This window comes from Eubalaena glacialis, chromosome 16 (assembly GCF_028564815.1).
Source record: "Eubalaena glacialis isolate mEubGla1 chromosome 16, mEubGla1.1.hap2.+ XY, whole genome shotgun sequence".
In the NCBI taxonomy this organism is placed as follows: domain Eukaryota; kingdom Metazoa; phylum Chordata; class Mammalia; order Artiodactyla; family Balaenidae; genus Eubalaena; species Eubalaena glacialis.
The window spans coordinates 29,851,944-29,867,301 of NC_083731.1; the positions used below are offsets into that span (position 1 = coordinate 29,851,944).

A 15,358-nucleotide genomic window follows, 5' to 3' on the forward strand; every position below is an offset into this window, starting at 1 on the left:
CTTATGACTCTCAGGTTTATCACCGCTCCATCTAGGGTGTATTTGTTCATTGTCTCTCTCCTTTTACTGGAAAATAAGCTCCATAAGAGTAGGGACTTCATTTCTGTTCATCATTTTATGCTCAATTCCTAGGACAATGTCTGACACATAATACATACTCAGTACGTTATATGGCAGGATTCTTGGTTTTATGAATAGTTCATCTTTAATCTTGGCCATAATAATGAATCAGTCAACTATTACTTTTTCTGTTTTGAGAAAAGTGTGTGTTGTATTCATTTTTTTAATTTCAATAATATTAAGAAAGTTATCTCCTTATTACCTGAATTTATTTCAGCTCACTTGATTACATTTATTTTCATTGCCATGAGTTAAAATTTTAAATAGTGGATTTATTTTCAGATTTAGATAGAGATTTTTTTTTTTAGCATACTGCTTTTGAAAGACCACTTGAAAGGTTCTGTTAATTTTTTGAAAAAAGGTAATTTTTTTTAATTTTAAGTACTTCATTTTCTGCATGGTGAATCATTAATGTGTCTAACATTTTCAGTGACTTGTAAATCTTTTTTGCTTTGTTTGTGTTGTGAGACTTTTTATAAACAGAATTTGGTATCTCAGTAATATGATTGACAAAACAAACACTAAATATTAGGATTAGCACTAACATTTTTTACTGAGGATGGACTCAGAAAAGTAGTTGACCATAAATGTCAACTTGGGTCCATTCTGAGATACATACTGGAAAAATTATAGTCATGTGTCCATACAGAAAACCAGGTGACAATAGGTTAAACTGTAAGTAACATCTCTTTATCTCCCACTATTTACAAAAAAAATTACTTATAAACTTTCATTTATAAGTAAGTGAGCACCAAATTAAAGAAAATTGAGTTAAAGAAATATTAGTCTGAAAAGAAATGCTCAAATTTGATTTACCAGTGCTATGAATGTTATTTAACTTTTAGCCTAACACATTTGGTGCTGTCGTTATTAGTCTAAATTAATTAATTTGACCTTTGTATTCAGTTTTTAATTTTAGAGAAATAATAAACTTGCTGGAAAATTTAGCAGAATATAAACTTTTTAATAAGTTAGTAGTCACGCATACCATTTGAAATGCTTTGTTTCTGCTTGTGTTCTCTGCTAAATTTTTTTTCCATTGAATCTGTGCTGCTTCTTTGCCAATGTTTTCCACTGTAGAATCTCCATCTCGCAACCTTGCTTCTCGTGAGCGCATTTACAAAAATTATGGTGTAGCTGGGCCTGCCTCTGCTCTCTCATCTCTGTCTCACAAACTGAAGGGTGGGTATGCGTGCCTTCACGGATGGGCCATTCTTAATAAACCTAGGAGGTTTCAAGAAAGAAGTTTTAGTTCACCTCAGTCATTTTCATCTCATTCCATTTAAGGTTAAAGTTTATAATTTTATTTAAAATTTGATATTTTGGGGTAATTTGTGATATATCTGTTCAATATTGTATTGATTATCCTAATCGATATGCCTGTTTACTATCTGTAGGTTAAATAGAACTCTGGCTTAATTTCAAACCTATATGAGATCTTAAATAAAATAAGTATGTAGAAATAGATGCCTTTGGGGAATTGTAACACCATTATTACCAGAACAAGGTGGTATATGTGTAAGCCGTAAAGCACATTGTGATCTATAAGAATATAGTATCTCATGTGACAGGTTAGTCTTAGACTCATTTTTTCTGTTAGGTAATGTAAAAATCATTTTTCTGTTTTAGTTTTTTTATGAGAAACAGTTTGATAATTATATTCTTTAGTTTACCTTAGTTTTCAGGGCTGTCCTGTCTGGCATGAGTCTTCCTTATAGTGTTTTCTTAGCTGCTTTGTTTTAATACTTTAAACTTAGAAATGTTTAAACTATTGACAATTGATAAAATGCCAGATGATTTTAAAATATGCTCTGGTCTTATAAAATACTGTAGATACCTAATCACATATTTTTGTCTTAGTGTAATAATGTTTAATTAAACTTTTAAAATCTTGTATTCCTAGAAATGAGTAAAACGGTTTTACATTTCTCCTTTGTACAGTTGACAGTGATACTATATAATATTGTAGTATAATTATAGAACCTGATCTCTGTAGTATATAGTCTTGTGTAACCTGATATATAGTATATACTATGGCATATCATATTACAGTAGAGTATTATATTATGATTATATTATATTATGGGGTGGTATTATATAACCTTTTATTTATAAGTTTGGCATAAAAATATGCAGGTTATTAATGAATACCTGATATTTAATATTTTCACTAATCTGTTTGAGTGTACTAAATTTTTATCCTGTCCTGTATTATTTTTTCTTTAGACTCTTTTGAGATTAAAAAAAGTGTCCATTATTGCTTAAACTTACATATGATAAACATTAAACAAAATTAAGTGATGAATGTGAAAGTATTTATGATCTAAAGCTTTTTAACAAATTGTGTTGATACTTATTGATACTTAAAGCAGCCACATGACCATTTTTAATAATACTTACTGCATGCCTCAAAACTTTTGAAACCCAGATGAAGAAGATAAACATCAGTTAGTTAGTATGTGGGTTTACCACACTTAACTAACTTGACGTATTTGTTTTTTAAAAATATATGAAATATATTTTGGAAAAGTAAATTTTTTCAGCGGGATGTAATTGTAATCTGACATCTTGGGAAGAAATAATGGTGCATTATTTATGTGCCTAGACTCCAACAGGTATTCAGCTGTCACCACTTATAGATCTTAAAAAAATATTCACCGTTACTTGAAGCATAGAAATAAGGTATACAGCTGCCCATACTCTCTGACCCTCTCTATATAACAAACATTTTTGCTAGCATATGACAAGTGGTGTTCCTGATATTTGGAAGATTCAATTGTTTAGCCAGTCACAGTGGAGATTTCCTTTATGAGGAATTGTGCATCATTAATTACAAAGCAAGCCTCTTTCAATTCACGAATTAATCTTCTAGAGAGAGGCGTGCCAAATATTAAAGATTTACTGTTTATTTGTCTAGATTCAGCATTATGTAAGGTTCAGTTCATGAAATAAATGTGATGACGAAGGCATTTCCAGCTGTCAGAGTAATAAAAAAAAAACTAGTGCTCCAGACATCAGTCACTCCAAATTAGTGGCAGGGACTAAGCTGATGCTTGATTCTACCAAATACAGTATATTGGTTTATAAAATCTGACCCTCACACAACAATGGCTCCTGTCGCCTCTGCCCTGTGGCCGTGGGAGCCATAAAAGTAAAAAGTGAGTTTTTAGAGAATCTGAAGATTTGTGACTAGCAGAAGGGAAAGAAACTAAGAAAATAAGAATTTGTTTGCTCATTTAACAAAATCACTTACTATGCTGACCCATTCTTGACATGACCTCAGTGGAGAGTAGTAATGAGCAAAAATACCAGCCCTTGCAGGCCTTCCATGAGGAGGCAGATGCCATGGCAAAGCTCTCTTGACATTTAGATAACTAGGCTGTGACTCTACACACACACATTGCAAGCAAGCCCCAAAACACGTTTCTACTTTATCCAAACTTGTTCATATCCCTTTAAAAAGGAAAAAGAAAGAACTACAGTGTAACCTGAGTCATCTCAATTTACTAAGTATCCCTTTTTCAAAAAATATAAATGCTTCTAGCAAGGTTTATGGATTTTCAGTTTTTCATGTCACTTGAATCACTTCAGTCAGGTTCCTTTCCTCCTAACAATGAACTAGTATCACTTGCACTGAGGGTAGAAGTTTTGATTTTAGGGAGGAAAGATAATCTTGAAGGTTGTACCACGGACTGACAGCAAAGACGGCCTGGCTCTAATGCCTCAAAGGAAAAGCATGAAGCAGTAGGAAGGAGAGACACTGAATGAGGGCCAGGATGCCAAAAACAAGTGGTGCTCATGTAGAAACATCTAGTGCTTTGCCTAGGAAAGAGCGAGATTATTTTTCTTTTTATCCTTTTTTTTTCTGTTATTCTCCTGACTCCTTGTTGAAAGGCCCCAGAATTCAGACTTGTAATTCTAATTCTGAGGATCCCACCATTTTTCTTCTTCAAGCTCTGAGTTCTAACCAGCTAAGCTTATGAACTAAATAAGCTTTTAGAATATAACCTCTTTACAAATAACAGACTGCCTGCATTACATGTAATTAAATAATAGCTTTAGGGCATTCATACATTGATTATAAATTATTCTAATCCAAACATTAGAATATTAGAATTATAAAATGATGTAATAGAAATTTGACGAGAATTCCCCCTTTTTTCTTTATTCTTGAAGTATTTTTGTCTGTGACAAGCAATACAAATTTTTTTTAGCTATGTTTTTTTATTTCATTGTTTAGTGGCTAAATCATCAGTAAGTTATAATTATATTAACAAGTTTCACTATGAAATGGACCATACAGGTGACCGAGGAACTATCTCAACATCTTCTAGACCAGTCTGTACATCAGGAAAATCAGAACTGCCCTCCAAACACAGCAGAACACTTAAACCCGATGGACGTATGAGCCGGACTACCGCTGACCAGAAGAAGCAGAGGGGTACAGAAGGACTATCGGCTAGTGAATCTCTCATGTTGAAATCCGATGCTGCAAAGCTGAGGTCAGATTCTCACAGTAGGTCATTATCCCCCAACCATAACACCTTGCAGACACTGAAATCTGATGGGAAGATGTCTTCTAGCTTCAGAGCTGAATCCCCAGGACCAGGTTCTCGGTCATCATCTCCTAAGCCAAAGACTCTCCCAGCCAGTAGGTCTAGCCCATCCGGTGCTAGCTCTGCACGCTCTTCCTCACCGCACGATAAAAGTCTACCTCAGAAGAGCACTGCTCCTGTTAAGACGAAACTTGATCCTCCTCGGGAACGTTCCAAATCAGACTCTTACACCCTCGATCCAGATACCCTCCGCAAGAAGAAAATGCCCCTCACAGAACCATTAAGGGGACGATCAACATCACCGAAACCAAAACCAGTACCAAAGGATTCTAAAGACTCCCCTGGATCCGAAAATAGAGCTCCTTCTCCCCACGTGGTACAAGAAAACCTCCACAGTGAGGTGGTTGAAGTCTGCACTTCAAGTACTTTAAAAACGAATAGCCTAACAGACAGCACCTGTGACGAAAGCAGTGAATTTAAGGGTGTGGATGAAGGTCCAAATAAAGTTCATTTCAGCATAGGAAAAGCACCACTGAAAGATGAACAGGAAACGAGAGCGTCCCCCAAGACAAGTCGGAAATGTGCTAATAGGCACACCAGGCCCAAGAAGGAAAAATCTAGCTTTCTCTTCAAAGGAGATGGATCCAAACCTTTAGAGCCAGCCAAGCAAGCCATGTCCCCTTCCGTGGCTGAGTGTGCCAGAGCCGTCTTTGCCTCTTTCCTGTGGCACGAAGGCATAGTACACGATGCGATGGCTTGTTCTTCTTTCTTAAAATTTAATCCTGAACTTTCCAAAGAACATGCTCCTATAAGAAGTAGTTTAAGCAGCCAGCAGCCTACAGAAGAAAAGGAAACCAAATTAAAAAATAGACACTCATTGGAAATATCATCTGCACTGAATATGTTTAATATTGCACCTCATGGACCAGACATATCTAAAATGGGTAGTATCAACAAAAATAAGGTATTGTCTATGCTTAAGGAACCTCCTCTGCATGAAAAATGTGAAGACGGGAAAACTGAGGCCACTTTTGAAATGTCCATGCATCACCCAATGAAGTCTAAGTCTCCTCTTCCCCTGACTCTGCAACATTTAGTGGCTTTTTGGGAGGACATCTCTTTGGCTACTATCAAAGCAGCTTCCCAGAATATGATTTTTCCAAGTCCTGGTTCTTGTGCAGTCCTTAAAAAGAAGGAGTGTGAGAAAGAGAATAAAAAGGCCAAAAAGGAAAAAAAGAAAAAAGAAAAGACAGAAGTTCGGCCCAGAGGTAATTTGTTTGGTGAAATGGCCCAGCTGGCGGTAGGAGGACCAGAGAAAGATACCATCTGTGAGCTCTGTGGAGAGTCACATCCATACCCAGTGACCTACCACATGAGACAGGCTCACCCAGGTAAGTGATGTTATTGAATATATGTAAGTACTTTGTGTAAGAAAAACAAATTAGGTCACTTTGACTTAAGCTGTTCCATGAATTATGTTAAAGTACAGGGAAACTTTTGCCCAGAATTTATAGTGTCTTACAATGTAATTTTTAAAGTGCTTTATCAGTACAGTATAGGGTTTATGAAAAATAGGTAAAGAAATCTAATAGTATGGTGGTAAGGCAATCTAGTACTATTTCATTTTAATGTATCACATTCTGAGATATTGTTAACTTTTTAAGTATTTTATGTGTTACCCAAAAGATGCTGTTAAGGTGTCTCACACAATAGAAATAAGGACATGTCCATACACACAGGAAAGGTCGCAACATTAGGTCTCCTTTGATTGTATTGTTTTCCTGTTCAGAATTGCAAATTAAATTAGATTATACTGATTTCTTTGGGCATTTTCCTGTGGAAGAGATTAACTGTTTCATCAGAAGACAGTTTTATGTTTTAGGTAAATGTAACAATTTCTGTAACAATTAATATTCCAAAATTCACTTACTATGAATTTGGGTAAATGTTTTTCTCTTCCTACATATTACACTGCAACCTTTTGTAAAATACATGATTTGTAAAATATATTATTCTCACAGAGTGTTTTATACCTAATACCTGTCTTCTCCAATTTTTTTAGCATACTTCAATAAATCTAAATGTACCCATATCTTAACATTTCTTTTCATCTGCCTGTATAGAGTATCGTCAGTATTTTAGGCATCGTTTAATTGATTACTTTTGGTTACACCTGCAATTTTGCTGATATAATTAACAGCCCAGGTCGGGGTTAGATATTTGCTTCAGTATTTTGCTTACTTTGAGAAGGAAAAGCTGTCATTTATGTACAGATGGCAAGGAGCAGACTATTAAGGACACTTAAAGTGTTAAATTTTTATTTATGTTCTTACTTCAAGGTTGTGGCCGGTATGCTGGTGGACAAGGTTACAATAGCATTGGGCATTTTTGTGGAGGATGGGCTGGTAACTGTGGTGACGGTGGCATAGGGGGAAGCACGTGGTACCTGGTGTGTGATCGCTGTAGAGAAAAATACCTCCGTGAAAAACAGGCTGCTGCAAGGGAGAAGGTATTTTTATTTTGTTCTGGCTACACTGTTAGTGATAAGGATAAACCTTATAAAAATCTCTTTTTATGATCATATTATCAGACAACTCCACATAATTGATATTAAAGATCAGCCTTCATAACAGGAATAATATATAAATTTAATTTATGTACCAGGTCAGCTGTTTTTAATTACAAAAACAAATTATATCTTGGGATAACACAAAACAACTCTCCTGTAGCATACATACCTTACTGACAGATGTTTACTGCATAATTTTTTATTATTAATTTGTCTGCTATTCTACACATATATATAGCTTTCCCTCTTCACCTTTATCTCTCTTAACTCTCTCCTTCTCTTTTTCCTTTTCTTTTTCTACTCTTCATCTCCTCTCTCTTTTTCTTAATCCCTAATTATGTTGAGGACTCATGGAAAGTCAGGATCATTCACACTAGTGACACACCTAGCTAAAAACATTTGCCAAATATACACACACACGCACGCACACACAGATTATTTACTCTCTTATTTAGATAACTACATTTAGATTTTACTACTTAGGTTTTTTAACTTTCCCAAGGAAAGAGAAAAATATAGTTTGCATTTGATATAAATTAGTTTTAATAAGTTCAGGAGAAGCATGAAGTGAATGTTGCTTTTGGGAATCACTATTATTATTTGAAAGCAGTTCTACAGTGTTCAATAATTTTTATTGGAAATTCGAAATATTTAGATTAAGAAATTTAAAATTTGAGTATAAGTAGGAAAAGATCCCTACAAATTTTCTTTCCAGGTCAAACAATCTAGGAGGAAGCCAATGCAAGTCAAGACTCCTCGTGCCTTGCCCACTATGGAAGCTCACCAAGTGATTAAAGCAAACGCCCTCTTCCTGCTGTCCCTGAGCAGCGCGGCCGAACCAAGCATTCTGTGTTACCATCCTACAAAGCCATTCCAGTCTCAACTTCCCAGCGTGAAAGAGGGCATTTCTGAGGATCTTCCGGTTAAAATGCCTTGTCTCTACCTGCAGACATTAGCTAGGTAATATAACTCGGCTGTTGTTTTTTTAAATCACTTTGGATTAACAGCTACTGTTTAATATCATGCCCTGAATTTCCACACTACAGTACAGATTGTATACAGTAAAGTGACCTCCAGGAATTTATTTTCTGAGTTGCCTTAACTCAGAAATATGACTGGTAGAGGTATAAACTTTAGAGTAGTAGGTATTTGAAAAAATATGTAAATACTATGTTGATTTGTATTATTAATACACAGTATGTCTTAGTAAGACTTCAGCTATCATTTACTCTTTGCTAGGCAGACGTCAGTGTGTTAATAGTGGGAAATGCTAAAATGGAAATAAACTGATATTTGCTATCCAAAATCTTTCATTTTTCAAATTATTAATTCTGTTAGCATTTAAATGTTGGTTAGCTGAGTACCAGCTTTGTGTTACACTAAGGTGAATATAATAAAATCCTGACTTCGTGTGTTCAGACTCCGGTGGAGACAGATATGTAAAGGAAACATTTAAAATGTTACGTGAGGAGTACTTATGATAGAAGTGTGTATAGAATACTGTCATAGCGTAAAAGGTAGAGAGTACCTGAATCTTCCCAAGGAAATAAGGAAGGGTTTCCCAGAGGATATGACATTTTAGCAGTCTTGAAGGATAACTAGAAATCAATCAAGCAGGAAATGAGAGGAAAGCATTTCCTGACATAAAACACATATGTGAGGACACAAATGAAATAGCATTACACATTTAAGGAATACAGGCTTATTAAAGTATTGGTTACCAGGAGAAATATATGAAGTGTTGTTTCCCAAGACCAGGTAATGCGTGTGGCTCTGTAGCCCATGCTAAGGTTGGATTTTATCCCATAGAGGAAACAGTGGATAAAGAAGAATTTTAAACAAGGAAATGCGTGAACTGGTTTGCAGTTGGGAGATCACTCTGCTGCTAATGTGGAAACCGGATCAAAGGGCATAAGTGAAGATGGAGAGAAGCCTGTTAGCAGTGTACTGTTTTTCCTATATTGGACTTTGCTGGTGCAACCCATATGTTCATGCATTGTACACTGATACTCTAAAACAGCCTTTCATAGGCCAAATTCAGATTTTTTTCATCGGCAGACAAATGAAGATTTCTAGAAATTGCCTGCTGCCGTGGCTCACCAACCAACAGTTCCATTTTGAGAAGCAGAGTTATGTATTTTGTTTGTTTGTTTTTGTACTTATTATTCAATAAAATGAGTGGGAAACAAAAATGAAAATGTGAGACTAAGTACATTTGGGACTGCGGAGGAAATCATCAGGAATGCCAAGTACAGCAAGCCTTCAGCTTCAGTCACCTGTTTACTGTACTTAGGCTAGTACCTCTCTGTTCCAATTTGAAAGGATAGAATCAAATGGTAAAACACGTAAAAAATGCTGGCATACTCTAATTATGGATTTTATATTTTTAGCCCTTTGGGGAATAGATATCCCTCTAACCCTTGGAACATTTCATATATCTAATCTTTTTCAAATTTCACTCTTGAAAAAAACGGTCACCGCCTGTGCTTTAGTAGTCCATGCAAGAAATGTCATGAGCCTGAAGCAAGGCAGTGATGATGGGGAACAAGAAGGGGAATAGTGAGAGGGAACCTGGTATCCACAGGCCTAAGTGACTGGTCGTGGTCGAGGGCTGAGCCTGCTGTGACACCGAGATACTTTAGTGTAAGGCACCTGGATAGCTTGTGGGATCACTCACTAAAGCTAGAAGATGGAAACGTTCTAAAAAGGAAAGAAAATAAATTCAGTTTTGGATTTGAAATGTTTATGGTACCAGGAATATCTATGTGTAAAATTATCAGACTTTTATCTCCTTTCGCTTACATCTACAACTATTTTAATACTTTAATCCTCAGTTACAGACTTAATGGGTTGCTTTTACTTTTACGAAGGAGATTAAAAATAGAAAGTTATCTGTATTGCCATCATACTTTAAGTTATTGGGTTTGATCTGATGCAGGCATCATCATGAAAATTTTGTGGTTTATCAAGATGACAACCTATTCCAGGATGAGATGAGATACCTGCGTTCAACATCTGTACCTGCCCCGTACATATCAGTAACTCCTGATGCGAGTCCTAATGTATTTGAAGAGCCAGAGAGCAACATGAAGTCCATGCCACCCAGGTATTTGAGTTATTGTCTTTCTGTTGAGTCCAGTGTTTGGTGGAAGAAAGACTGTAAGCTAGAAGAGAATGCTCTAGAAGATCTTTCATATATACCTCCATCTTGGGAAGAAAGTTGTGTCAACTCTGCTAACTGTTAGAGCAGTAAGAAAAAGCATGCATTCATGAATCAGGTAAGGTCCTTGATAGCAGAGGCAGATCCAGTTGGAGAGAAAAGATCAACTAGTGAAGTAATAAAGGATTCCATTTCCATTGTATATTATATCATTTAATGCTGTAGTAAATCAGACTAGAGGAAGGTCACTTTGAGGCAGTACTTTGAGAAGGTTTCATGGGAGAAGTAGCACTGAAAGTAGATCTTGAGCTTCTTGGATTATTACTTGCAGTGCTCCCCCCGGCCCCACCCTACCCCCTTATAGTATCAGAGTAAAGGGCTTCTTGAAAACTGAAGAGAAGCATATAAATATAATGCAGAAGGAAACAGGGTACCACTGAGAGTTTTTAGAGGAGGAATGACATGGTACAAATGCAAAAATAGTCTCACAGTGTCAACTGAGAAGCTGAACATTTCAATCAAAGATTACAGCTGTGTGTGTGGAATTGGATGGTGCTGGCAATGGTTGTTAAAGACAGATGGGTAAAGGAAATATTTTGGAGGAAAAATCAGTGTGACTTGTTGAGTGACTGGATAATGAAAAGGATCAGTTTAGGATAGCATCAAGAGTTCAGGCATGAGTAACTGTGAACATGATGTCATTAGAAAGGAAACCTTTGGGTTTTCTTGTGTTGCTTGAGTTTCTTCACAAGCTTGATCAATTTTGTAAGAACAAGTCATTATTTTTTAGGTTGTACAACAATTTTTTACGTTGATAGATAAACTTCCTCTAAAAGCAGAAAAGATGTCTTGTGCTTTATAGTAACACCATATATACAGTGAATTAAATTAACATATCCCTATATTCTGGTCATTCTGGAGCCAAACAGTGGAAACTGACATCCAGGCACCTTTACTCCAGTTAGTTATGTACAACATTTATCATCTGTTCAAACAAGAATGTGCACACACTTAGGCAGTGAGGAAAGAAAACGGCCAGGGAGTTAGCTAACACTTAACTAGAAAGTATATAAGCTTTACTGAGGGACATAGGATTTTAAACCTGCCTTGAACGATGGAAAAGAAACAACTCTAGAACTCAGGGTGAGAGCAAAAATAGCCCAATATGGAATGAGGTGACAGAGAAAAGAACACATGAAAAGAATAGTTTATAAATTTGCCTTAGAAAGTGAAGAAAGGTATTTCTCTTTTTTATAAAATGTCTCAATAAAGGAAATTATATAACCATCTTAATACTTTTTCAAGTGTTTTTTAATGCCGCCGTAGTAAATAGAAAATTGTTGGTTTCCTAAAGCCCGCATGAAAACCATTGAGTTCTCATATGGATGTAAGTATAATATAACTGACACTGGAATTCAGTTTGTCACCTCTCAGTACACTTTGGTGCAGCCATGCTCTGGACAGGGCTTTGGGCAGCACCCCCAAAGAATGAGAAACCTCACAGAACACTCAGCACCAAAGGAAAATTGCGTCCTTTCACTTTCCATTTTATTAGGTCTCTGTAGGTACATATCCATTTTCTTTCTATTCAGTGCTGTTATGAATATATCTGCCTGATTTTCCTGAATATCATGACACATGTCTTCCACCACGGTGCTTTTGATTCTGAAAGGAGCTTAGAACATTTGAAGCCTTTTCTTCTTTTTCATTTGAAATGCAAAGCAGATTTAAGAAAACTAAAAGTTTTAAGATGCAGTTCTGAAATCAGTCAAAATGTGGCTACATTTGGAAAGATCAAATTATGATTTAAAGAGAGAGTGTCAAGTTGGCTTTGAATTTGTATTCTTCCACATGAAATACAGGTTCCCATATTTGACTACACTATTGAAAACTAAATAAATATAGTATCACGTCATTCACTTTTTCTCTTGAGTTTTTATCTGTCATCTTGTTCTATCTGCAGTTTGGAAACTAGTCCCATAACTGATACTGATCTTGCCAAGAGAACTGTCTTCCAAAGATCATACTCAGTTGTTGCTTCTGAGTATGATAAACAACACTCCATCTTACCTGCACGAGTTAAAGCCATTCCTAGAAGAAGAGTTAACAGTGGAGACACTGGTAAGTATAAAGATAAAAAAGAAGATTGAGTGATCCAAATGGTTTTATTTGTAGATATTTTTTAAAATCTAATTTTTGAAGGCAGAGGAATGGATTAATTTTAAATTGTGGTAGACATTCCTTTTATGTGACTTAGCCATAAATGTGCCTCTCTAAATTTCACATCTCAGTTGGAAGAGGCACCCAGAGATCATCCAGTGTTATTTAAGAATAAATTGATCTTTCAAGTGCATTACTTGTTAGATATCTAAGCCAAATATTGCTACCATTCTCCCTTCCACTAAGCTTCAGTGAACCAGCAGTTCCAATGACTTAACACTTTCACAGTGATCTTCCCACTTGCGTTGAAGCTTGTAACACCTGTAGCTACTACCACTCAAATAGATAATAAAAACTGGGGATATGGCTAGCTCTTAATCAGTAAAAATGTTAGATAATCTGGACCAATTGGTATCAACAGCCTCAAACTGGGGCTGATTGATTCTGTCTCAAGAATAAAGAAACCCAAGAAAAAAAAAGGATAATATGTTAATGATTTATCAGGCTGACCACTTACTAAATGAAGATCTGACCTAATATTTATAGGTAAATGATTATGGATCTTATTGAAGATCTTCAAGGAAAATATTATTGAGGATAAAGCAAATATTAATGATTTATAGGTTCATTCAACAAGTATTTTTGAGCTCTTATTGAGGTACCATTTGTTATAAAGCAGTCCTGTAGAAAATGATGGGGGTAAGATGTAGATTCCATTTAGGGAGAAAATAAATCACTTCGTGTTTAGTGTTTTAGAAAGCATGGACTTTAGATTCAGACCTGTAAAAATAAAAACAAAAAAACTGCAAAGACTCTAAAGTGAATAAGCTAGATACTATTCATTAATATCATCTTAAATACACTAATCATATGTATTACCTATAAAAATTAATAATTTTTTTTTTTTTTTTTTTTTTCCTTTAAATAGAAGTCGGTTCTTCCCTCTTGAGACATCCATCTCCTGAGCTTTCCCGGCTAATCTCAGCCCACAGCTCTCTTTCCAAAGGAGAACGAAATTTCCAGTGGCCAGTTTTAGCCTTTGTTATACAGCATCATGATCTGGAAGGTCTTGAAATAGCAATGAAACAGGCCTTAAGGAAATCTGCTTGTCGAGTTTTTGCTATGGAGGTAAGAATACATTAATAGGATTATTGATTCATTCATCATACAATTCATGTGATGATTCTATTTAATGATGTCACTTTTCTACCGAACAGAAATTGTGACAAATTAAGAGACTTCAGTGAATAGAAAATATCGTGTTCGCAACAAAATTAAACTCAAGTTTATGAATATAAATGAATTTAGAGTTTCATAGTTAAGCGCTCTAAAAAACTTTATTTCTGCATTGCTTCATTATTTGAATCCTGATAATATCTTTTTTAAAAAGCTTTTTGTAATCACAGAGTCTTTTCAGTTAGAATAATCCTGCAAAGGGGATGAAAAGTGGGCTTTTGAGTTGTAAATTTAACAGTAATAACTTATCTGAGTCTCTGTAAATGGATTGCTATATATCATAGACTTGTATATAATAAACTTTTTTTCTTTATCATGGGTAGGAGGTAACCTGCCATTTCATCAATGGGAGCAATATGAGTTTATTTAAGTAAATGGTAGCTTGTGTAGAACTTAAGAAACATTCTGTGTTGATCCTGAATGCAAGTTGGAAAAAAAATGTGCATGGGTAAATTAATATGAAGACAAATATTTGAAATAAAAAGTATTTTGGGAAAGTATTTTGGTATTGCATTTCATAGGTATTATTTTCCCTATTATTATTAAGTTTTTAATTAGGCCCAAAATTATTGACTGTGTAAGTTCAGTGTACTTTCAGGGAAATGAAGATCAGACTTCCTAGTATCTTTCCTTAAAAGACTTAGTCCAGGAAGGTTCTTTGTTTCCGAATAAGAAAAGTCCTGCTATGTTCACTCGTATATTTTCTTTTTATCTTGGACTTATTTAACCATCATTTATTCAGGCTTTCAACTGGCTTCTGTGTAATGTCATCCAAACAAATTCTCTCCATGATATTCTGTGGCATTTTGTGGCATCACTGACTCCTGCTCCAGTGGAACCAGAAGAAGAAGAGGATGAGGAAAATAAAACAAACAAAGAAAATGCAGAACAAGTAAGTGAGCTTCTTGGTTTTTTAATTGTCCATATTTTTATAGAAGAGTAGAACTACTTTCAGATAATGCAATAATTTTCATGAGGTCATTCACAGATTATATAACCTAAAGGCAGGAATAAAATTTCAGTGCTATGAGCAACATATTAACTATGCTGAGTGAAAGTTTTCTGTCTCCAAAAACGCTGTCAGTCAATTCTGATTTCTCACTAGCCATCACTGTCTCGAAGCAATCAACTGCAAGATAAACACTATCACAGTGCAGTATAAGACAGATAAACAGGGCAACATTATTACAGAGAAGATCAGTCTACTTTACAACATTACTGTAAGGTACAGAGAGTGAAAATGATACTGTGTAGGGACATGAAATTCAGAAATCTTTGGCTAGAAGGGACTTGTATTTTATAGGAGGCAGCCTGTATAATGGAAAAGCATTGAACTTGGACCCTGGAAGCCTGGATTCCAGCCCCATTTCCACCTCTGTAGCTGTGACTTGTGGGCCACATTTCTATTTCTAGAATAAAAAAAGTAGAGGACTAAATCCTCCATTTAAAAGACTGTCAGAATAGGCAGAAAAAAACAAAAGCTAGATACTGTTTATAAGCATCACATCTAAAACACAAGGACAGAGGAAGATTAAAAGTAGAAAAAGATATACTGGG

The 15,358-nt window shown here is 35.4% G+C and overlaps 1 protein-coding gene across 4 annotated transcripts in view; it reads left to right on the forward strand.

Annotated features, from left to right (window-relative positions):
• MYCBP2 (MYC binding protein 2) overlaps positions 1 to 15,358 on the forward strand; it is a 268,376-nt gene that overhangs the window by 216,862 nt on the left and 36,156 nt on the right. For all 4 annotated transcript variants that reach the window (XM_061171161.1, XM_061171158.1, XM_061171160.1 and 1 more), the window contains 7 exons: positions 4,424 to 6,067; positions 7,016 to 7,185; positions 7,961 to 8,205; positions 10,184 to 10,351; positions 12,369 to 12,526; positions 13,494 to 13,693; positions 14,544 to 14,693. In XM_061171161.1, coding sequence (XP_061027144.1) covers positions 4,424 to 6,067; positions 7,016 to 7,185; positions 7,961 to 8,205; positions 10,184 to 10,351; positions 12,369 to 12,526; positions 13,494 to 13,693; positions 14,544 to 14,693 — 2,735 coding nt within the window. The remainder of the gene's footprint in view (positions 1 to 4,423; positions 6,068 to 7,015; positions 7,186 to 7,960; positions 8,206 to 10,183; positions 10,352 to 12,368; positions 12,527 to 13,493; positions 13,694 to 14,543; positions 14,694 to 15,358) is intronic.